At 46.6% G+C, this 24,500-nt stretch overlaps 1 protein-coding gene across 2 annotated transcripts; it reads left to right on the top strand.

Moving 5' to 3' along the window:
• The first annotated feature begins 1,028 nt into the window (after window positions 1-1,028).
• On the top strand, window positions 1,029-24,500 carry EIF4H (eukaryotic translation initiation factor 4H). 2 transcript variants are annotated; one of them, XM_049638776.1, is made up of 7 exons: window positions 1,029-1,276; window positions 15,791-15,978; window positions 17,642-17,706; window positions 17,791-17,887; window positions 18,221-18,280; window positions 22,056-22,193; window positions 22,484-24,500. In XM_049638776.1, exons 1-7 carry the CDS (start codon window positions 1,218-1,220, stop codon window positions 22,621-22,623), a joined length of 747 nt encoding a protein of 248 aa, XP_049494733.1. In that variant the 5' UTR covers window positions 1,029-1,217; the 3' UTR covers window positions 22,624-24,500. The 2 variants fall into 2 exon arrangements, with proteins under 2 accessions (XP_049494733.1, XP_049494734.1); XM_049638777.1 differs by lacking the exon at window positions 18,221-18,280 and having other exon boundaries at window positions 1,030-1,276.

Raw genomic sequence — 24,500 nt, 5'->3', positions numbered from 1 at the left:
TACAACATTAAAGACGTAGGTGATATCCTCCCCTTTTACAGATGATAAAATTGAGACACTAAAGAGGTTAAGTAACTTGCTCGAAGTTACACAGCTAGTAAGAGGTGGAGCCCAAGTTACTTGGGGTCTATCCCATAGTAAAGTGGTTTTATCACTTGTAAATAAGAAGAGACGAAAACAGAAAATGACTTCATAGCTGCTCTGTCAATCTCAGCACTGGGATAAAGTAGCAAAAAATTGCTTAAATATAAAAGTACTGGGCATACATTGCAAAAATTCTGAGGTTCTTTTAAATTGTGTCTGAGAAACTACCACTGTAATTAATTCTCATTACATATCCAAGCTTTGCTTGAGCTAGATGAAATTCAAGTCCGGGTTGAATTCTTTCCCAGCGCAATGACCTCTGCAAAAGCGAGATGCGCCGACTCTTGCTAGTTCAGCAACCTACACTCTAATCTCAACACCCCTGCCCTCCGCCAATACCGAAGCCCTCAGTAGACAGACCCCAGAAGTCAGGATTCCTAGCTGCACTCCCATCGCCTCTCACGCTCGGATCCTGACCCCCAATCTCACCCCTTCAGGGCCCTTCGTCCCAGTGCATTCTCAGCCAGTGCCCAGCTGGGGGGGTGGGGGTGGGGGATCCTCCCTGGAGGAGGTGGCCCTTACTTTGGTGTGGACGGGCGACCCCTTGGCCGAGAAGAGGGTGTCGGAGTAGGGCCAAGTGGGGCAGGCCTCCGGGGGGGCGGCGGGGGGGCTGCCAGGTCTGGAGTACGAAAAGCTAAGCGACAGCAGGCAGTCCAGCCGGCCGGGGCGCAGGGTCCCGGACCAGCCCGCGGAGAGAGCGTCAGAGCGCGCGGAGCAAGCCACCCCAGCTTCCCGAAGGGAGGGCCCGGCCTGCGCGCACGGGCTGGGCGGGGCGGGGGACAGCCGGCGGCTGCGGTGAAGCCCGGGGGCCAGCACACAATGGCCGGGGGCGCAAGGCCGGGCGCCCAGCCAACGCGCCGCCGCACCACGTGGCCCGCAGAGCGCGCCGGGTCAGGAGCGGCCCGTCGGCCCAGGCCCGGCGCGGCGCGGCGTACGTGCGCGCGCGCGCGCGTGCGTGCGTGCGATTTGCGATCAGGCGGCGCGGCGGACAGCCCCGGCGGCGGGGCGGGGGGGAGTTATATTGCGGGGTCCTTCCTCGCTCACCCTGGTTCCTCTCGGAGCGGAGACGGCAAATGGCGGACTTCGATACCTACGACGATCGGGCCTACAGCAGCTTCGGCGGCGGCAGAGGGTGAGGCTGGCGGGCGCGGGCCCCCGCCGGGCGCGGGGGGCGGGCGGAGTCAGGGGCCCCGGGGCGGCGGCCTTCCCGCGCTCACCCGGGGCGGCGGGTGGTAGGGGGCCCGGCTCGGCCCGCGGAGGCCTGGGAGAGGAGCCTGCAAGGCCGGGGCCTAGAAATGGCGCGCTCGGGGAGGGGGGCGGCGGCAGTTAGTTTTCCCCACGTCTTGCTCGCGGCGCAGATTCGTCCCTGTGTCTCCCGCCGCCGCCGCCGACGTGTCCTCTTTCCAGTGCCTTGGCCGCAAGGCCAGGCCGCAGCGGCACTGAGTGCCTTGGAGGACGAGCTCCCGCTTCCAGCCCCATCCCCCAGCACGGCAGGGCCAGCGCGGGGCTCTGCTGCAGCGCGGGGTGGGGGCCGTAGCCTGCCCCGCTCGGGTCTCTGTCCAGGTCCCGGCCTCCTGTTCTCTGCTTGCGCTGCAGGCGCTCTGGCCCGCTTCGCCCGGAGGCCAGCCGACTGGGTAAGGTCGGGAGGGCGAGAGGGGTGATTCCCTTCCCTTCTGTGTGAGGCAGGGATTTGGCGGCTAGAGCCCGGGAGTGGTCCGATTCACGCCGGTGGAGGGGGAGACCAAGCAAAAGAAAATACATAATAGCATTTTAAATTTTCCTGTGTCCTGGGTCAGTGTCTTATTGGCAGGTGCTACGTGCTTGCTGGCAGAAAATTTTATTTCTCCCTAGTTTCTCCTTCTGACCTGGAGAAGGAATCGCAGTTAGCCTCGTTCTCACTCTGGTCGTTTACAGACTGTATACAATTGAGACACCCCCTTTGAAAGAGAAATACTTCACTAGTGAATAAGAAACTTAGCGTATTTAATTTCGGGAATCCGCGCTGGATATTTTTCTTTTTCTTTTCTTTTTTTTTTTTTTTTGTTCCCTCGTGCAGAATTTAGAAGACAGACTATAAACATCTTGCTATTTGTCAAGGACACACTTGGCCTTTGTGTACTTTTACAGAAAGGATTACTTTCCCAGGATAACACCACAATAGTACCTACTGAGGTGTCCAGTCTCCTGGGTTTCAATCCCAAAAGTATCTTTGTTTGGTGAAGAATGATCTTTTAATACCTTGGTTTGGGACTGGCTCAGACAAAGGCTTGTTTTGGTTAGGGAGTGTACCTAATATTACTCATGACACTAGAATATGGAAGTTGGGGAAGGTGGAACCACCTGTTCTTTCAAAGAATATTTTATTTGCTAATAAAAAAAAAATAGATGTTGGATGACATGTGAAATTGTTGCCTTTGGGGTAGGTTCGTAGACATCAAATTTGCTTTTAAAGTCATCTTGAAATTTAATAACTGGGATTTTTTTTTTTTCTTTAGTTTCAAGAAACATTAAAAGTGCCCAGGAAAACTCTTACACAGAGTGGTTTAAGGCAGATCCAAGGAGTTTTAGTTGGTTCGGGACTACAATAAGTTAGTCATATTATCCTGAATCTGGGATTTGGTGTTTGGTTACTGTGGGGTTTTTTTTCGCCCCCCCCCCCCCCCCCCCGCCGCCGCCTTTCGACAGATTTGCTAGCTGCTCTGGTGACTTGAGGTGTTTGAGTCAGACTTTTAGTGGATGTCACATTTAAGTACATGGGAAATGCCACTCAGTTCCTAAAAGCAGTCCTAAAAACGCATTGGTGAATTTGTGTGCTCATTTAGACAGGGTCCGGAGTGAGTCCAGAAACTTTACAAAGGACCAGACATGTAGCAGTGAGGTCTGGGCCAAAAGCTTCCTATTCCAGAGTCAATGTTACTTTAATTTCATCAGCTCTGGAGGTAACCAGTTTCTGGTTCCTCAGAAATTCAGCAAGGTGGTAGAGGCTCGTGGGTAACCTTCCGTGATAATTTGTGCTGTTACGTGAACCATGTTTCACATCGATGTCTCAGTGCTGTTTGCTTATGTTCGCATACAGTGCTTAGGCATTGTAGAAGATGGTCACTTCGGGAAAGCCAGTTCTGCATTGCTTTGTTTGGTGCTTTTGTACCAAGGGACCCTTCCCTTTGGTCTAAAACACCTTAGCGAGTAAGAGGTCTCAACTGTAAACCACTTGGGTCACAGGTGAAAGGAATAGCAGGTGTGAAATGCAGCCATAACCTAAAAGCTTGGTTTTAATAATTACACATTCCCTGTAATTGTCTTCTGTGTTGTATGTGATACCCAGCGCTGTTGTCAGGAAGCGGTGTTAGGCGGTTATTTTCTCAACCCATTGAGAATGTCCCCGGCGGCCAGTGACAGAGCCTGGAACTGCATTGTTGCCCCCAAAAGCAAAGCAAATCACAATTCCAAATTACCAAGAGTTGATTGTACTAGATCTTGAGTGTATTTTGTTCTGTAGGTTGCTAAATTTTCTTACCTGGGTTTTAATTTTATTGGCCATTGGCAATAAAGTGGACAGTAATAGGCTTTTACATTTCTAACTGACATGCTTTTGCGCGCTCCAGCCTAAAACCGTCAGATCTGGGAATTAGATTGGAACTTGGAGGTAGCAAGACTCGAGATTGCTGAAAATGGTACCTACTAAAACTACACCTTTAAGTAGTCTTCTTTTTTTTAATCTAGATTTTTATTTCTCTATTTTTAAATTTTTATTTAAATCCAAGTTAGTTAACATATAGTATAATTACGGTTTCAGGCGTAGAATTTAGTGATTCATCCCTTACATACAACACCCAGTGCTCATCCCAACAAGAGCCCTCCTTAGTGCCCATCACCCAGTTAACCCATCCCCCCCACCCAGCACCCCTCCAGCAACCCTCAGTTTGTTCTCTGCATTTAAGAGTCTCTTACGGTTTGCCTTCCTCTCTGTCTTTATCTTATTTTTCCTTCCCCTCCCCTATGTTCATCTGTTTTGTTTCTTTTTTTTTTTTTTTTTTTCAATGTTTTTTTTTTTTTTTTTGGGGACAGAGAGAGACAGAGCATGAACGGGGACGGGCAGAGAGAGAGGGAGACACAGAATCGGAAACAGGCTCCAGGCTCCGAGCCATCAGCCCAGAGCCTGACGCGGGGCTCGAACTCACATACCGCGAGATCGTGACCTGGCTGAAGTCGGACGCTTAACCGACTGCGCCACCCAGGCGCCCCCTGTTTTGTTTCTTAAATTCCACTAAGTATTCTTTATCAAGTTCCAGTTGGGGGGACTGGAGTTCTAACTTTTTTTTTTTTTAAGAGAGAGTGTGCAAGCAGCGGGGAGGGGGACAGAAGGAGAGAGAGAGAGAGAGAAAATCAGAGAATCCAAACCAGACTCCACACATGGAGCCTGACCCGACCCAGGGGCTTGTTCCCACTACCCTGGGTTCACAAACCGAGCTGAAATCAATAGATGTCATTTGGACAGGGAGCCAACCAAGTGCCCCTCTAAGCATATTTTAAGACTAATAAGAGGAAAGAAAGCAGGGTATAAACAATGGTAGCTATTTGCACTGGTCATGGTAGGACCCGTAGAAGTATTAAAAAAGTTTATCTTAAAATCCTGTTTGCCTACCAAATGCCAGGTGGCCTGGGGTTATCGTCCTCCTCTCTACTCCCCGGCCTCCCAAATGCTGGCTTCCAAATCATTATCTTCTATGAAAATCGTTACCACAGATGCTTGACTTGGTTTCACCAACAGTCTCTAACACAGTTTGAGGAAAAGCCCTAGCTTTGGAATCAGGCAGACAGGGCTTAAGGGTCATCTGAGCCTTGAGCCTTGTATTAGCTGTGTGCTCTGGAACAAGTTCTTTAGCTCTCTGAGCCTCAGTTTCCCCCATGTAAGATAAAAACTCCTCTGTAGAGCTATTTATTGGGAATATTAAGTGAGCTGTCCAAAGCAAGCAGCACAGTGTCTCGTACACTTAATCATATTTCGCTTGCATCAGTAAGAGTGGGAAAAGTTCTATTGAATTAACGAGTGAGTTTTCACTTTCCTGGCTGTATTTCTAAAGCCAAGAGAAATCTATTCTATAGGCATAAAGCACTTTATGAAGAGTGCTATATTGTAAATGAGTGGTAACTAATTTTTTCTTGTAGATTATCGGCTTCTTACAAAATTTATATTTGAAATATTTATTGCAAATGCTTCTGAGATTTCTAAAGACTGACTTGGTATATTGTTAAAATGTATATTTCTATTTGAAGTTAACCTTTAGTGTTCTGGGAGGATGTCCCACTAATAATTCAAGTAGTCTTCCCAGAAACTTGAAACATGTAAACAGTGTTGGGGCAGTATCAGTCCTAGATTAGACTCCCATCTTCCAGTTTCCAGCTTCCCCTAGAAGTAGAAGAGAGGGTTGGACAGGACAGCATGCGGTGCCCCTGCCTTTCATTTGTACATCTGGTTAGACCTGCACACGAAATAAGTGTAATTGTTTGATTTTGATCGAACTTAAGCTGTAATACCTACATTGTCTTTTTTAATTGAATGTCCTTGGTTCTTTGACATTTTCCCCATGTTGTGATTTCTAAAATTGGGGTGGGGGGGGTGCCTGGGTGGCTCAGTCCGTTGAGGGTCTGACTTGATTTTAGCTCAGGTCAAGATCTTGTGATTAGTGAGTTTGAGCCTGGCATCAGGCTCTTTGCAGACGGTCACAGCCTGCTTGGGATTCATTCATTCTCTCTCTCTCTCTCTCTCCCTGTCTCTTTGCCCTGTGCACATGCTCTCTCTCTATATATAAATAAATAAACTTAAAAAAAAAGTGTTCTTGATGGGGCCCTCTGGATATGCTCCAGTATGTTAATACTATGTTGAAAAGATACTACATTGAAAACGTGGCACCTCCAGTTAAGTCTTGTATTCAGTATAGGGTAGATGGAGACTATCATCTCCCCTGTTCCGCACACTATTCTTCTGTAATTAATCAGTTGCGTTTTTGGAGCCCTTTGAGTGTTTGGTTTAATAGAAGATAATTGGTTTCTCATACATACCTGCCTCTGTATTCACTCTTGAGATGGGATGCTTTGGTTGACATACATGAAGAAAATCCAGCCTTACACAGGTAAGCAGCTGGAAAAAGTAGTATTTTAATAGCCTTTTCAGGTAATTGTGGGTATTTTTTTTTCTGCTCCTATACCAAAACTGGACAAGTGGTAGTTTTCTGCAAAAGTTAGTTGCAGTGTGGAATCTGAAACTTTATCTAGTAAATTTTTCATACTATTCTTTAAAGTCCATTGATCATTTTATATTTCAAAGAGATTTTTTTACCTGCTCATGATCTTGTAACATGAGGCATTGGTTATCTGGAAAAGATCAGTTCGTTGAGTTATGCAGATCTTTCCAGTGTTAGTACATTTTATTATACAGTACCAAATGATGTTTATTTATGCCACAGTTGATTTTATGGGAAAAATTTCAGAGATTGTGAGACTTTCAAACTTATGTTGATGAATATGAGTTTTCTAAAACTTTATTTTTTGCTTGAAAAGCCCGCATTTTATCACTGGCAACAGATACTGTTCATTTTCCTTAAAGGACAGGCTCACTTCATTTTCAAGAAAACGAATAGTCATAGTTTGATAATTCTTCAGGTAAAAATGGTGTTCCATGAAAAGCATAGCTAGCTCAGCTTGTAAACTTGCATGAATGCTTTTCCTGGAGAAAACCATCACATTTCTATAAGCCGCAATAATGCTTTGCCCCCATTTCAAAACATAGGATATTAAAAAGTGGGTCAAGATTTAGTAAAATTAATCACTTTTACTGCTTTATCAGGGACATTGTGTTTTGAAGCTCGTAGGCTCCTTTCTCTGCAAATACTCCATGATGAAGCATGAGTAATAGTGTAGTTTGGTGCCCCAGCCTTGATTTACTGTGGGGTCAGTTGCAAGATCAGTGCAGGTCTCAGGTAGCAGCTAGTAAGGCGCTGGGGGACTGTTAAATGAAGGGTGTGGTCCTGGAAGGCACAGTTAGGACCACAGGAAGTGCATGTTAGTGTTTACAGAGGCCACCTGAGAATATTAAAGGATTGCTCCTTGAGCTTAATTTTCTGTTCGTGGAGGAAGGTCAGTGTGGTTTAAATTAGGCCAGAATTTACCAGTTGCTCATTTTATGTAACACTTAAACACCAATCTAAACTTTTTCAGGGGTGCCTGGGTGGCTCAGTTGGTTGAGTGTCGCGGTCTTGATTTCTGTCCTGCATGGTTTCAGGACTTTGAGTCCCACATTGGGCTCTGTGCTAATGGCACAGAGCCTGCTTGGGATTCTCCCTCTCTGCCCACATCCCCCGCGCCCACCCCCGGGCTCTGTCTCTCTCAAAATGAATAAACTTAGAAAAATAAACCTGAACACTTTCACATGTGAACAGAAGTGGAAACCAGTGTATCAAACCCATGTAACCATTCCCTGGTTTCATTTTTTTCAGGGTGTGTGTGTGTGTGTGTGTGTGGTAAAATGTATCTATAAAATTTACCACTTTGACCATTTCTAAGTGGCACTGGTGTTCACAGTGATACTCAGAAACTGCCCATTGGGCAACTCTTCATTTCCATTCATTTAGCTTTATAAACCTTTTTGCTGTTCCTGTTTTCATCAGTCTCCCCATTGTGGGGAGGGGATAGAATTTTTTTATTTTTTTGGGGAGAGAGCGTGATGCGATTGGGGGAGAGGGGCAGAGAGAATATCTTAAGCAGGCTCCACAGCCAGCACGGAGTCCTACACAGACTCCATCCACAACGGGGGTGGGGGTGGGGGGGATCATGACCTGAGCCAAGATCAGGAGTCAGACATTCAACCTACTGAGCCATCCAGGCGTCCTGGGATAGAATATTTTAAAGCCAGTCAGCCTTCCTGTCTCTCTGTCTGAAAATACTTTTAAAACTTGAGTACATGCATGTTGCTAACTGATAGGGGTTTCTTTTTAACCAGTTTTTCTGTTACCCAGTTCGTGTTCAGTTTTGTGCAGTTGTCTCAAAGATTACTTCATATAGTTGGCCTATTTGAATCTTCAAAAGATTTGATTACAAAAAGTCTAAAGTACAAATAAAGGTAGAATTCAATACTAATCCACCTCATGTACCTGTTACCCACTCTTTAAAGTGACGGCTTTTATTTCATCTGTACCTCCTCCCTTCACTTTCCTCACAAGCTTTTGGATTATTTTATTTTATTTACCTTTTTTAAGAAAGTTTGTTTTTTGTTGTTTATTTTGTTTGTCTTTTGTTTTTTGTTTTTGAGAGGGGGGGGGGAGACAGAATCTGAAGCAGGCTCCAGGCTCTGAGCTGTCAGCACAGAGCCCAACGCAGGGCTCGAACTCAGGAACTTGTGAGATCATGACCTGAGCCGACTGAGCCACCCAGGCGCCCCGCCTGGAATATTTTAAAGCACATCTTAGATGTCTCATTTCATCTAGAAGTACTTCAGTATGAGTTTCAAAGGTACAGACTTTTAAAAATATAACCATGATACTACCACATCTGAAAACTTCCCGGGAAGTTTTTTTTTTTTTTATGTTTATTTACTTTGAGAGACAGAGAGAGACAGAGTGTGAAACAGGGAGGGGCAGAGAGAGAGGGAGACACAGAATCCAATTGGGGGGGGGGGGGGGGGGGGGGGTTTTGGGTGGGCAGACAAGGGCCCACGACGGGGCGGGGGGGCTCAAACGCAGGAACGGAGATGACCTGGGGTGCAGATTTCTGCCCCACCCCCCCCGCCCCCCCCGCCCCCCCCCCCCCCCGCCATAAGTATTTTGATTTCTCTAATTAGCTCATAAATTTTGATGTACAACTGATTTGTTTGAATCAGGACCAAAGTTTGCCCATGGCATTTGGTCAGTGTGCCCACTAAATCTCCTGATGGGGCACCTGGGTGCTCGATTGAGTGTCCCAGCTCTTGATTTCAGCTCAGGTCATGGTCCCAGGATTGAGCCCTACAGTGGGCTCCCTGCTGAGTATAGAGCCTGCTTAACATTCCCTCTCTCTGTCCCTCTCTCTCTCTCTCTCCCTCCCCACCCTTTGCCTAATTCTTGTAACTATCACGTGTAGGGCAACTAGAGGTTAAAATAAATTTGATATTAGCAGAAACACTTATTAATAAATGTTAATAGGTATGTGTCTTAGTACATATCTGTCTTTTAGTACAAGTAACAGATTTTTATGATTTTTCAAGTATTTTTAATTTTATTAAGGTATAATTAATATGTGGTGTTAGTGTGATATTCACGGTTTTTCAGATAGTAAATGGAGAAGAACTGTTAGTTTTGTATGCCTTTGAATTCTAGCTTTTATCTGGTGGTCTATCTGGCATTTTATTGTTCTCTAAATAACTGAAACATAAGCTATTTGTAGATCATAAAATTGAACATCACATGAAAATGTGAAGTTTTCTTTAAAGTGAAGTGGATCTGGGGCACCTGGATGGCTCAGTCGGCTAAGCGTCCGACTTCGGCTCAGGTCACCATCTCGCGGTTTGTGAGTTCGAGCCCCGCGTCGGGCTCTGTGCTGACAGCTCGGAGCCTGAAGCCTGCTTTGGATTCTGTGTCTCCCTCTCTCTGCCCCTCCACCACTTGTGCTCTGTCTTGCTCTGTCTCTCAAAAATAAATAAATAAATGTTAAGAAAAAAGTTAAAAAACTAATAAAATGAATTGGAGCTGATAGTATGTAGAATGTCAAATCTCAAATAATCACCCTAAATTAGAAAAAGCTCTCCTGGGCCACCTGGGTGGCAGTAGGTTGAGCGTCTTACTCTTTTTTTTTTTTTTTTTTTTAAGTTTATTCGTTTTGAGAGAGAGAACATGTGAGCCGTGCAGGGACAGAGAGAGAATCCCAAGCAGGCTCTGCACTGTCAGCGTGGACCTGCACATGGAGCTCAAACCCACGAGCTGTAAGATCACAACCTGAGCAGAAACCAAGTCAGACGCTCAACAGACTGAGCCACCCCGGCGCCCCGAGCATCCTAATCTTGATTTTCAGCTCAAGTCACGGTCCCAGGTTTTGGGATTCTGTCTCCCTCTGCCCTGCACGCGTGCTCTCTCTCTTCTCTAAAATAAAAAAATAAAATAAATAGGGAAAAGAACTCTTGGCCTATAAAGTTCAAAACTAATCCATAGAAATGGTTTACATCATAGCTTCAAGACAGATGTTTTTTGTGGCAGTATTCTCTGAGGACCGATAAACAGCTTGAGATTTTTATTTTATTTCCTCTGAAAAATCTGGGAACTTTGGATTGAGTAATGTTTTGCACCATATGAAGCTACTATATTAATAATCCGTTTATTTGCTTTCATTAATGTGTGGAAGTCCAAAATTTTAGTACATTGCGATAAATGCCTTTTTTCCTAGTAAGAAACATTTTCAGAAAGACTGTAAACCAGAAGTCCCCCTTGTGCTCCCTGTTCTGGAACAAGGCTTTCAGACTGCCTGTTCTTTCCTGTTGGTAGATGATGAGATCAACTTAGAGGTCCTGACAAGCATTTTTAAAGATGAAATAGAGAATAGTGTATGTTATACTGTGAGTTTGTACTGTTGAGAAGCTTTTTGTTATTTGTACAGCTACTATGCAGGCAGGTATATATGTGTCACATTTTTAGTCGCGGTGTAAAGATGTTTCTCTTGCTGTTGGTCGTAGCCAAAGTTTTTGTTGAAAAACATTTAAGTACCTAATTGGAGATGTCATCTAAGTACATGTAATCCTCTCTTATATTTTAATTTTTTTTCCCAAATAAGAATACCCAGGGGCGCCCGGGTGGCTCAGTCAGTTAAGCGACTCTTGATTTCAGTTCAGGTCATGATCTCACAGTTGATGAGTTCGAGCCCTGCCTGAGTAGGACTCCATACTGACAGCACAGAGCCCGCCTGGGACTCCCTCTCTCTCCGTCTTTCTCTGCCCCCTCCCCACTGACCTGTCTCTCCCCCACCCCACCCCTCCCTCTCTCAAAATAAATAAGTAAAATTTTTAAAGAAAGAAAATTCATGTTAGTGGAAGAAGTTATTTGTGATCCTGGAGGCGTTGCTAGGCCTGTGTCTTCATTCCTTCCACCCCTGCTGAGTACCAGAGACCGTAATAGTTCTGGAGACAGAATTCTGCCTTAGAACTACTTTGCATTTCCCTGCAAGGGTTTTTTAATCCTGCAGATGGGATTGAATTATGAAGATAACCATTCACAGCAGAAAAGAGCTCTTTGAGAAAGGGTTCATTGAAGAGTTCATCATTGATCCCAGGGTTGATCAGAAACATCCACAGGCTCTCTTGCCCATCCTTCAGTAATGCCAGTTATCAAGATGAAGGGGTTTAATTGTGAATGCTGATTGAAGGCCTTGGAGACTGCATACATCTAGGAGAGGGAGATCTGCTTGGAAATGAAATGCTTTTAATCCAAGTTGTCTGGGGCTAGTTTTTAAAAACCTCAATTACAACTAAAATGTAATAGGGCGCTGGATGGGCTCCTGGAACAGAAAAAGGACCTGAGGTAAAAACTAAGGAAATCTGAATAAAGTGAGCTTTAGTAAAGTATCGATATTGGTTCAGTGATTTTAATTAGTGTATTTTGGTAATGTAAGGTGTTAGTAGTAGGTAAGATAAAACTGAAATGAGGGCCTGGCTTTTGAGAGCTCAACCTTTTTTTGGTTATTTTCTAGAAACCGAATGGGTTGCACATCATAACCATGACTCTTTTTTTTTTTTTTTTTTTTTTAAAGCGTGTTCAGTGGACTTTGTTGTTTACTTGTATTTTAATCTTACAAAGGCGATCTTTTTGGGGATATTTATACAGGATCCAGCATGGTGTCATGCGTGAAACAGTGTAATATATGCTAGTATGTATTTCTGGGTGGAATGTGAGAGACCTAAAAGACCAGAGTTGTTGATCAGCCCTAAGGATACTGTGTCCCTAACCTAGACTTAATAGGAGAACATGTAATGTTGCAAATACCCCAGAGAGGTTAATACTCTTTACTTGGGTATCTTGGCTTCCCTCTTGATTTTTCAAGAGTAACAGCAACAGTGATTAAATTATGTGTGGCTTCTGATGGCCTCTGGAAGTCTTTATAAAACCCTTTCCTAGAAAAGAGCTTTTTCCCTCCTTTTTTCTTATCCCTTATACTTGGAAAGTAAGCCTGGAGCACTTCTCTCTTGAATCTACTTCTTGGAGCTGATCCCGGCCCTAATACTCTCTTGTCTTATCTTGTTTCTTACAGTCAACCCTCCCTCCAGGCTCCTTGCCTCCCACAGGCTTCTTCATGGCAAACCAGCTTGTTAGGTCAGCGTTTCCCTGTGTGCTGTGGGAACGCAAGGGTCCCGATTCCTGTTGTTCACCCCTGCGGACCCTGCTCCCTGTGGCTGTCTCCCAGATTGCCTGCAGTCTTTGATTTCTCCTTTCCTGATGCCTGGACCCTGTCAGTTGGATTATTGGCTCCTTGAGGGCGGGGACTGGGTCTTAGGTTTGTGCCCTCTGTACCTCATAGACATGATTTGAGTAAAGAAAAGTGATTTTTCTGTAAAGGATTTTGTTCATGTTTGGAGTTGAAATTTGGATTTCCTAAGTTACCGAGGTTGTAATTTATTACTTTGAAACTTGCATATGTTGGGTCGCCTGGGTGGTTCTCTTGGTTAAGTATCTGACTCTAGATTTTGGCTCAGGTCATGATCTCACGGTTTGTGAGTTCAAGCCCCCACATCAGGCTCTGCACTGGCAGTGTGGACCCTGCTTGTGATTCTCTCTGCCTCTCCCCTGCTCTCACTCTGTCTCAAACTTTAAAACTTGAATATGTTATTTTAAAAAGCAGTGGACTGTCCCTAAGGGAGAGCAGAAGCAGTCATGAGCTGGAAGGATCGATGCTGAGTGGAGGGGGTGCAATACAGCCTGGGGGATTGCAGCGCAGACCTTCAGGTGTCTGTTCTGAACCGGGGGGGGGGGGGGGGGGGGGGGGGGGGGGGGGGGCGGCCTGCTCTTTGGCTCATCTGTTCCGTATCCACGGCAGCCTGTCCCCCCGCTTCTGCACAGCCGTGTAGCCTGGAGCGTGCTTAGTCTTCCCGTAATGCTTTGGAATCGTTGCTAAACTTTTATAAAGCAATCAGGATTTATGAGTTGTTTTATGGTCGGTTTTAAACTTTGTAGAAGAAAGATTTGAGACACTTATGAAGTCACAGACGAGGAAACTGAGAGAGACAGAGGTCATTTGGAAGAGGTTCTACACCAAGCTGAGAAAGGTGTCAAATGAGTCTTCTCTGCCTGCGATGTTTTTAACCTGTTTTAGAAAGTGCTTTTGAGTAACACAGCTTTAGACAATAGTCTCTTGTAAACTTCAGTTACTGTCAAAAGGTATCATGGGAGTTTTCGCTCAGAATTTCCCGACATTTGGGGTTTTTTTTAATTCGGTGGGTTGCTGACTGGATGTATCCTTTTATTACACGCATATGCACTCTCTGGGGTTTGTCCCCTCGCCCTGGTCTCAAGTTGCCGGCACACTGGAGACTTCCACTCTTCTCGCTTTGTAACCGTCGGAGACAGTAAATTAGAAGGCAAATTACGGGCAGTCCGGCTGCCCCGTCCTGTAAGACATGCTGAAGTCCCATAGAACTATGTCACATAGGGTAGTATGCAGGGTGACTGTGGCGATTCTTGGGAAAATCTGGAATAGTAAGCCGCCGGCAGTTTTGTGAGGCTCTGGTGAAATAAGCAGGTTAATGGGCTGGGTTGGTTGTTTCCACATGTCTAGCTCTTAAAATACTGCTTGCTTGAAACAGGATTCTGCCATCTTCCCCAGAGCCAGAAACTGCTTCTCATCCTGCGGCTTTCTTCTTCGTGCCCCTGCCATCCGATTAACACTACCTACCCTCCTTCCCTCGGTCCTTATGCAGGCTCACCTGGCTGCCTGAACTCAGAGCCCTGACTCCACCTTCTGGGCCCTGCAGCCGGCATCCTGCATAAGTTCTGTAAATGTTCCACGTGTCCTTTGAGCAAGCCTTCCTTCCTCCATTTTCCCGAGTCATCAGACATACACCTGCTCAATTTACTAGCTCTCCATTCTCACCTTCACCTTAAGGTTTTAAAAAATCGTTGTGGCTTTTCACCTTCTGTATATACGTACATATACACACAAACATGCAGGCAGTGTGTGCCAGTGTAGTTGTTTGTGTCTTACACGTGCCGCTCACCTTGAGCTGCTTGAGGGCAAGGGACTGTTTCCACCAGATGTTTAGTAACAGATGATTTTCAAGTTATTAATTGTAATTCATCGTGTGCTTTGATAGTTTTTCAAAAGTTTGCATCTATTGTATCTTATATAGTCGGTATTCAGTCTCAGAGTATCTCGTTGAAAGTATTTTAGGGCTTCGGGTTATTGAGATAAGAACAGTGGTGTTGCAGGGGCACCTGGGTGGCTCAGTCGGTTAAGCATCTGACTTCGGCTCAGGTCATGATCTTGGGGTTCATGAGTTCAAGCCTCACATCGGGCTCTCTGCTGTTAGCGCAGAGCCTCCTTTGGATCCTCTGCCCCTCCCTGGTTCGTTTCCTCTTGCTCTCTCGCTCTCTCTCAAAAATAAATCAACTTTAAAAAAAAAAAAGAAAAACAGTGGCGTTGTGAAGGGTATTGAAGCACAAAAACAAGTCATTTACTCACCTTGGTGGGGTGGGGGGAGTGAGAGCAGGTGGGGTGCAGTTCATTTGAAAACAAAATGTAGAATTTCCTATTGGGAAGTAGCAGAATTTTGAGTTACTAAGCTTAATTGTAGCCATCTAAGAATTACATCGTGATTTTGTTCTTCTGCTAAGAAAATGTCATAAAGGATGGTACTTATCTCAAAGATGGCGGAGTTCTTTCATGTTATCCCTAGCAAAAACCAAGTTACTTTCCGTGACTTGTATTGATGCTTCCCCTGCGAAAAGGATGGCTTTGAGCAGATCTGTGTTGTGAGGCAACTCCTTTAAGAGAGGAGTTTTAAGGGGCACCTGGGGTGTCTCGGTTGAGCGTTTGTCTTTGGCTCGGGTCATGATCTCATGGTTGCTGAGTTCAGCCCCACATCGAGCTCTTGCTGTCATCGCAGAGCCTGCTTCGGATCCTCTGTCCGCCTTTCTCTCTGCCCTTCCCCAGCTTGTGTTTTCCATAATCTGACAGCAGCAGGGAGCAGGTGTGTTACGAATGGCTTAAACTTGGAGCAGCTCTGGAAACCTTCCTGTGAACACAGTGTGAGAAGTCTGGACGGTCCGTCTCTGCGTGTGTTAGCTGCCAGGTGTGAGGGAGGGGTTTGCTAAGGTTTTAGGACATGAGCATTTTGCAGATACTGAGTCTAAGTAAGTAGGAAATAACCGGTCGTGCAAGGAGGGATACGTTCTGTTCGGATGTGATTTTCCGGGGAAATGTCTGCTTACGTACATTCTGTGTTTCTGTGGACGTTTCTGTCACCAAACAATAGGTACCCTTTCCATAAGTGGTATTTTGGGATACTCTTGATAATTTCAAGATGCTGTTGTACAATCAAGTGGAGTCGTTCACATGACTGGTATGGCTGAGTGGAAGACATTGCCCTTGTCCCCGCCCTGGGACAAGTAGACTTGAATCCTGTCTGTTTCCCCTCCAGGTCCCGCGGCAGTGCTGGTGGCCATGGTTCCCGTAGCCAGAAGGAGCTGCCCACAGAGCCCCCCTACACAGCATATGTAGGAAACCTACCTTTTAATACAGTTCAGGGCGACATAGATGCTATCTTCAAGGATCTCAGCATACGGAGTGTACGGCTAGTCAGAGACAAAGACACAGACAAATTTAAAGGTGAGTTTGGGGAATTCGTACTGTATATTCTCGTAGAGGGAGGGTCCGAACCAAAATGGTGGGGAACCAGAGGGCTTTAATTGTGGAAGTGTTTATCCAAGTAGCTGAAACCCGCATAGCCCTTTAACCCATGAGGCTTTCGGTTCTACTTGGGGGAGAATGTTTTACACGTGATCTTATTTGTAGAAATGTGCAATATATGCCCAAGTAAAGGTGCTGTTTGCCTGACTGGCAGTCCTGTCTGCCAGTAAAGGAGTTCCCCGGGAGAGAGATGAACAGACAGAACAGAGGACTTTGCCGGTGCATTTCCCCTTCACCGATGCGTGGCTTTCTTCTTTGTCGTTTTCCTGTGATCTAAGTATTTGTACAGAATTCAGAAGAGAAGCTCACAGATATCATCACTGTATCTTTGTGATTTGGGAGCGTGTCTGGGGGAGGGTTGGCTCAAATTTTGGGTAAAGTTCGTGTCTGTAGATTAGTCTCTTCAAGGCACGTGAGCCGGGAAGCAGTAAGCAGGAAGAGTCACGTGAGCGTCATCCTCTAGCTCTCCGGAGTCCCTGAAGGGAAACGCGCTCTCTGTTCAGGGCATGGCGCGAGGTACAAGGGCATGCGGTTTACGTCATTTATCCAGAAGAACATCCAAGGAGAGGTACTAGCTGTGCGAGAAGCAGAGGTTTCGCTCACCCGAGCAGTTCTGCATATAGGTGGCGCTTTTACCATTTTGGAGGCGTTCTTGGCTTTAGGACCGGAAGCCTTGTTAATAACGAGCGCTCTAACAGCAGAAGTAAATGTACCTGTTCAGCCTGTGAAAGTCAGGCCCACCCAGTGTGCCTCCTAGATGCGCTAGGAATTCGGGCTTCTGGGGGAGGGGAGGAACGGGTGGTCGAGGCCAGCCTTGAGGCTGAGTCAGTAGCAGCAGGTTTTAGTTTCTACCTCAGACGGAGGGTCATCCTCCGTTTGAGCAGCTCTGAGGTGTGAGATGGGTGACCGGGCTCTTGTGGCCTCTTTGAGCACGGGAGGTGGTTTCCACAAGTACTCTAGACCATTGTGAATCCATTTAGGGGGGGACCCTTCCAGCCAAGCGGTACCTTCTTGTTGCAAGTAGTTGGGGGGGAAATGGTGAACAGGAAGAGTTTGGACCCAAGCCTTCAGAGCATTTGTAGTCTGGTGGGCCCTGAAGGTGAGGTGTAATCACACGGGACGGGGACACTCGGGGTGCGGTGGGAGGGTGTGGTGTAGTACAGGGTGCAGTGTGAGCAGAGCGGGGCAAGGGGTGTGCCGAGTGCGGACCGAGACTCCAGGCTGCGAGGAGGAAGGGGCGTGGAAACTGTTGGAGGTTGAGGGAGAAGCTAAAGTCATTCAGAAGTCAGCTCTTCAGTGGCCCAGGAAAGGTTCTAATGTCATGGTTAAAACTTCTAAAAAGAAAGCATTATAAAAACAGCTGCCATTTCAATGCCTGGTTGGCACTTTCTGGTAGAGTATAATTGAGAGGGAGGAATACCAGTCGAGTATTTTGTTTACCGAAAAGTAAAATCTCTCTTTTAGGCTCTGCCAGCCTGCTGTCACTTAGATGCAACGAAAGTGGGGAAATGGGAGAGACGGGGATCCCACTGTGTCTTAACCCAGAATTCCTTGAGGAAATTGGGATTCGTTTCTCTTACAGGTTTCTGCTATGTAGAATTTGATGAGGTGGATTCCCTTAAGGAAGCCTTGACATATGATGGTGCAGTAAGTATCTTCAGTTTTTCTGTGTCGTGTTAGCAGCTTTGATGTTTTTCTTTGCCTATACTTACACTGTTTTCCCGTTATCAGCTGTTGGGTGATCGGTCGCTTCGTGTGGACATTGCAGAAGGCAGAAAACAAGATAAAGGTGGCTTTGGATTCAGGAAAGGTGGACCAGATGACAGAGGTGATTGGTTCTTCTAAAACTGAACATAACACTTAACTGTATGCCCACTGGTTACAACTGTTGAAGGCTACTTGAATTATCTTGCCGGTCTGATAGGCTTTTGTGAGCTTTTAAAAACGTGGAAAAATCTTAGAATGGATGGTGCTTCCACAAGCCTGGGTTTTGTTTTTGTTTTGTTTTTTTGTTTTTTGTTTTTTTCCTATTGGCAACAAAAACTCTTACAATTCTTTTGAACTTCTCATCACGTGAGTGATTCTTCCCAAAGAATTTTGCCATGTGTGTGCAGCAGGGTAATGGTACGACCTCACCTTTATCTTTTTTGTGTGTCCTCAGGAATGGGTGGCTCTCGAGAATCTAGAGGTGGATGGGATTCCCGGGATGACTTCAATTCCGGTATCAGTATTTAAAGTATCACCACTTAACCTTTTTCAATGGCCTTGCTGCTGTTGTACGTTTAGTGTGGACGTAGCCCACCTGGCCGGACTACTCCTTTAGTTCATTCCGCAAGTGAAACTTTCCTGAAAGATGCCCAGGCATGCAGTAAGCCTCTGTTAGAACCTAAATGTTCGGGGTAGGACTTGAGAGGTTCCACACTGTGGGCGAGTTAGACCGACCCACCTCCTTTTGTTACGATGCCTCAGCCTATAGTTCCCATCTGGCCTTTGTCTAAGGAATCCCCTTGGCTGCTCTGCGTAAATAGAAGCACTGTTACTTCTAGAAAGTTGGGGGGGTGGTTTTGGAAGCTTACAGAAAGCCTCGTAACCGTGGTTCTTGGTGACTCCTTCTTCCATGGTTAAAGTCGTGGTGACCAGTTTGTTTTTTTGAAGGGCGTGGAACTCCTATCTCTTCTTGGTGGACACGATCTGCTCTGTTCCTTTTCTTAACTTACCAAGGCAGACCACCAGGTGCCTCCTTGTCTCCCCTTAAGAGGTCGGTTTGCATGTCGGGCCTCTGCTTTGAAGGATTGATCATCTCTTTACTTTCTTTTTGGTTTTTTTTTTTTTTTTTAACAAAAATAAATTGTATATGTGATCAAAACGTCAGTTGTAACAGGTAAAAAATGAGAAAGTAGTCTGTTTTCTCTAAACTCTGCACTCTCCACTGTATGAGAGGATAACATCAGTGCCCCACCCAACCACCCTGTCACCCTCCCCCATCAAACAAAATTCGGCAGATAGTGTTTGGTAAGTATGGGAAGAACTGGCACAAGCTGTTGAAGACCAAAATTTTTACGAGTGCGTTTCCAGTGCTACTTTGGCTAAACAGGTGACCGCTTATATCTGTTGAATTACTTAATCCTAAAAATCCTGTAGCCAATCAGAAATGAGCTTATTCATAAAAGTACAGTATGATCCAGCAAACCTGTAATTTTATGTATAAGCTAGTCTCTGATTGAAACACGCAGCAAATGTCTTCTCAAAGTCAATCTGAGTGCAGCCGTTAGTGGCCTGATGAGTGGTGGCCTGGGACCGGCCGGTTTTGAATTCGCTGGGACTGTAGGAATAGCGCTTGAGTGTGTAGGCTCTGGAATTGTGGCAGTTACGTAAGGAACTGTTGCCCTCGCTGGGACTTTTACTCTCTGAAGCAGAGAACACAGCCAGAGAAACTCCCTCGCCACCCACCAGGTTCAGCATAAACTGCAGTGTCTGCAGGTGTCCGAATCCAGAGGCGCCCGCATGGTGGAGTGATGCTTGTATCCGTTATTTGTGAACGTAGATCTTTTTTGCTCTTCAAAGTGATGCTGTTTTTTAAATGACATACACTGTTGTAAAAAGATTGGAGCAATACCAAAAAATAGAAGAAAGCAGAGTCCCACCCCCAGAGGTAGCCAAGTACGTTAAAGTAAAAAAAAAAAAAAAACTTGGAAGGTTCTTATGAACGGTGTGCCTCCTAAAAATCTGTCATCAAACTTAATTAAAAGATACCTGGTAATGTCAGACCTTGCGTTTCCCTCATAATCTTCGCCGGCTCCCGTCGTAAGAGATTTTGAAATGAGGTGGTCACTGGCCGTGGATGCGTGCTGTTTCTGTTGTTTTGGGTTTTTTCCCTTCTGTCCTACTTGGGTGCATCCGGACTAAGTAGCAGTCGTGCTTACCTGCCTTGTCAGTGCGGGGGTGAGCTGATTTATGCTACACACTGGTCGCAAAATTTATTCTCCTAGGGGAGTAGCTTTTGTACTCCCATGGAAAGGTCCGCTTCACAGTTGATTGGGGGAAATGTCAGTCAGATGTTTGAATCTCAGTTAAGCTTGTTGAATAAACAGCGTAAGCTCTGGTTTAAAAGATTCTATAAAGAACCTTCTACCTGACTGTATACATCCCAATATGTTTTCCCCAAATCAGTGCTCCTATTGGTCTGAATCTTTTGGGGGGGATTGTTTTCATTACTTGTTTGGTTAAAATTGGTACTGTCCAACTCAGTTTCTAAGCTGGGTTTCAGATAACTTGATCGCTTTCCAAATTCCTTGGCCACCCTTAAAGAACAGAAAAATACCACCCTTGCAAACAGTTGAGTCTTCATATTCAGGGGGGTTAAGTTTAGAATCACTGAGAACCCCAGATGAGCAGATACCGAACCATTGTTCCCAGGGGAAGCGACAGGGTCTGATTCCTGTGAGCTTCTGGTCCCAATATTTTGTCGAGTGACCAGTACGTACCTTGTTGCGTGTATTTCTGTTTAAAGACCCCTAATGTCCCCTATACTGTTGATTTGTTTAACAAGGAGCTCCTGGCCAGCACCACCAGAACTCTGCTCGAATGGAGCTTATCTAACGTGTTTTCTCCCATGAGGTACGGGACTGCCTTCTTGCACTTAGGAATGCTAGACGACTCTTCAGCTCTATGTGCGGGGCCACTTTAAACAGTGAAATTGCCAAAGAAAAGCCCAAAAGAGCAAAAACCTGGCACCGAATAGTTTGAAAAGACACTTGTTTATAGTCTGAGCTGAAACAAGGAGGCAGAGTGTTGCTTTGTTGGACCTCAGCCGAGAGACACGCATGTCGGGCGACTCAGATTTCCACTGCTCTGTGCATGTCTGGAAAAGCAGAAGGGCCAAAAGATTTAATTTCAGGGTTACGTACAAAGGCTAGTGAGTCGACAAACGGGCAGATACAAAATCTACGGATGATGCGGATGGACCATATATAGAATATTCCTCAGGCTCAGGATCCTTCTTGAAGATAGATGTTCCTCCAGAGCTTTGAGCAGTGGCACTGTCCTTCGAGTAGAAGTGGTCACCTTTGGGGGCTGAGGGGAAGGCGGACTGGTTTGTTTAATTACAATATTATTTCTTAAATTTTTACCAGAAGCTCACTCTCCCTTCAGTAGGCGATACTGTTAAAAGGCTAGTCAGCTTAAACCCCCTCTAGATGAAAGTCCTTCCATGAAATACTGAACTGAAGAAAACTTAGGGTTCTCAAAGCCTGTGGAGAAAACCGTCTTCTCTACAGACAGATGAGAGTCGGAACACTCCTGACCGTTGTCGTGACAGTTGCTTTGCTGACGGTTCCAGCAGATACCCGCAGGGATGGGGAGGAAACCTCTCCTCCCCCTCGCAGCCCCCGGAGGTGGCGCAGGTTGGGGGCGAGGTGCTCCGCTCCTCTGCGAGCCCCGCTCTGCGAAGGGGGCGAGCCGTGCCGGGTAACTGCCTTGTTGACCACACGGGTGCCGAGCTTTTACGGTGCTGCACACCCGCCACACAACAGAGACAAGTGGGGCGCGTCACCCAGAGGTGGCCTCGTGTTTTTATTTTGTCTTCGTGTCTGGGCTTTTCTTGGGTGTCACATTCTAAATTGTAACTTTCACATTTCAGGTTTATCTTTTTAATAATCAGAGGCTTTATGTTAGAAGACACAATAAGATGGGCTTTGAGGATTTTTTGTTTGTCGCGAGCCTTATTTTATAGTCTTATGTAGGGGGTGGGGTTTCCGCCACTTTTCCTGCAAGCTGAGGTTTGAACAGCTCGCTTTATTTTTCTTTCGTAAGAAGTGTAACGTCTGTTAGCATTGAGATTACCCAGCACATTCGCATTTGGACCCCATGCACTCTTTTGCAAAAACTTCCGATGTTGGACAAACTAAAGAATTCAAGTTGAACAGTCCACGCCAGCTGCACAGTCAGCTTTGAGACGGTAGCTTAAAAAGTAATCCGGTGTCCTCTTCCTCCTTCAGGCTTCAGGGATGACTTCTTAGGAGGCAGGGGAGGGAGTCGCCCAGGTGACCGGCGAACAGGCCCCCCAATGGGGAGTCGGTTCAGAGATGGCCCTCCCCTTCGAGGGTCCAATATGGACTTCAGAGAACCAACAGAAGGTACGGTGATGCTTTGTGGGTGGAGGTTGTCTTGCCCTGGTGCGCTGGCTGTTCCCCACACACACGCGCCTTCTCGTGCCACGGAAGGTGGCTTCTGTGGCCCGCCCCTTAAGTCTTCAGTAACAAGTTGGCCTTTGTTAGAGCGTCTGGGGATGGGATGGGTCTTCAGGGCTGGCCTGATGGTTAGAAAATGGGCTGGCCTGTAGGGGCTGGCCTCAGTCGGATCATTCCACCCGGGCGGGGAATGTGGGGTCCTTTTCTCATAAACCACGTTGGTTTCTCTCCCGCAGAGGAAAGAGCACAGAGGCCACGGCTCCAGCTGAAGCCTCGAACAGTTGCCACGCCCCTCAATCAAGTAGCCAATCCCAACTCTGCCATCTTCGGGGGAGCCAGGCCCAGAGAGGAAGTCGTTAACAAGGAGCAAGAATGAGCTCGCGGTTGGGAGGGAATGGGGTGTGGGGGAGTCACAGCAAGACCACAGCCTGGCTAGCCCCCTGGACCAGCGGTCCTGCAGTCACCATTCCTGCGCCTGACCTTTGTCCTCCTTTCTTACAGCGGAAACACAGAGCTTGTGAGTGCATGTCAGCAGTTAACAAGTGGTTTTTAGTACATTCTTGGCTTTGCTGAACCTATCTAGTGCCTGTTTTGTGCTTTTTTTCTTTCTTTCTTTCTCTGCCAGTCCTTTCCCATTTTCCTTCTGTCCTTTTTCCTTCTTGCTCCTTGTTGCCTTCCAGTACTTGAGTCTCTCTCGAGGGACAGAGGCAGCCACCCGTGGGCGTTCTTGGGATGGAGGTGCTGCTCCATTTTTCTCCCCCTGCTTTCTCGTTTTACTTTGGACACTCTGGCCAGACCCGGTTGGTCCTTTCATTTTTCTCAGTGCTTCTCTTCTGACCTGCATGTGGAGTTCTGTATTGCTGTGGCTTCCAAGGGAAGGAAAAAGACAAAACAAAACAAAACAAAAAAAACCAGAAAGAAGTCACAAATCGGGTAGCATCTTGTTTTTATTCAGCTGTGGTCAACAGAGAGAATTTGAGGCACCTTGTTTTCAAAACAAGGATAAAATATCTGTTGATCCTTGCAGATTCCTCCCTGTCCCTATTTATAAGCAGCCCTGTCTCTGTCACTCCCTCCCCGAATGGATCATTCGAGCCGGAGGCTCTCCTTTCAAAGGTGGAATCTAAGAGAAGAGGGTGGTAGCGTGAGTCGGTGAGCAGCTCAGCGGACGGGCCGGGGGCCGAGCACACCTCCGTGCGCACGCCAGGATGGCCGGGTCAGCACGTCGTGCGAGCTCGTCCCCTCCTCCCCGGCGGAGGCGGAGGCTCCCGTGGCTGGCTGGGTGCGCCGAGCCTCCGTCCAGTCTCCTGTCCGGGCAGGGCGCTCCGGGGGGACCGACGGGCAGTGGTGGCCGCGCCGCGCCTGGGCCGTGCTCCCCGTGCGGACGCGGACTCTCCTCAGACCCCGTCGCGTGTGTGTCCCTGTCTCTCCCTTGTGTTTACCTGTGTCTGCTCCTCGCGTAAGTAGCAGTGAGATACTGCGCTTCCCGCCCTCCCTGACTTTTATAATGAAAATGGGCCTAAAATCTGGCACTTTACTGTTTGACTTGATGAATTGAGGGTTTTACCCTGCAGGGCTGTCAGGAGCCTTCAGAGAGCTGGTAGGTGGCTGTAAGTCCCCAGGTCTCCTCTTTGGGGCACAGTTGCCTATCCCCACAAGCCGTGTTTGGCACGTACCCAGGGCCAGGGGGGCTGGGCCGTAGCTCCTGAGCTAAACGCCCGTGTGTGTGAGCAACCTGGGTTTTTCAGCAGCGAGTCCCAGACCGTCCCGTTGGGAGCAGTTTGGGGGCCGCCAGCAGCTGGAGCCCAGGGAAGAGACCTGCCGTTTGGGGGTGGGGGGGAGGTGAGAGGTCGTCGCTAGCTGGCGTCCTTGGCTTCTCTCACTGGGTCTCAGTCCCGGGGTCTCAGCAACTACAGAACTCTCTCTCCTTTCCTTCCTTCACCTGCCGCCTCTGCTTCCGAAATAAGAACCATTTGTGTAACACCAATACTTAACTTAAGAAAGACATGCATTATGTGGTTGTAATCAAACCTGATGCTTTCAGATGACCTACTTACATCTTCAATGTGGAAAAGATTAAGAACAAAACAAATTCATCTAAACTTCTGGGCAATCAATCCCAGTTGACTTTTAAATGTAAGAATGGAATTCCAAACACTTAACACATTCAGCTATATGACAGAAAGTAAATCTATGGATATGGTATTTTGTGAATGATCTTTTAAATAAAAGAAAACCTTACGTAATATTTAA

Source organism: Panthera uncia, chromosome E3 (assembly GCF_023721935.1).
Source record: "Panthera uncia isolate 11264 chromosome E3, Puncia_PCG_1.0, whole genome shotgun sequence".
NCBI classification, from domain to species: Eukaryota; Metazoa; Chordata; class Mammalia; order Carnivora; family Felidae; genus Panthera; species Panthera uncia.
Note: the sequence above shows the minus strand (reverse complement) of the source record. Positions and strands in the feature narration are given on the sequence as shown.

What these genes read in the sequence shown, in the direction of transcription:
- EIF4H (XM_049638776.1), top strand. Translation starts at nt 1,218, where the DNA reads ATGGCGGACTTCGATACCTACGACGATCGGGCCTACAGCAGCTTCGGC. An exon ending in AGCTTCGGCGGCGGCAGAGG is followed by an intron (nt 1,277 to 15,790) that starts GTGAGGCTGGCG and finishes TTTCCCCTCCAG; the next exon opens with GTCCCGCGGCAGTGCTGGTG. An exon ending in CCTTGACATATGATGGTGCA is followed by an intron (nt 17,707 to 17,790) that starts GTAAGTATCTTC and finishes TCCCGTTATCAG; the next exon opens with CTGTTGGGTGATCGGTCGCT.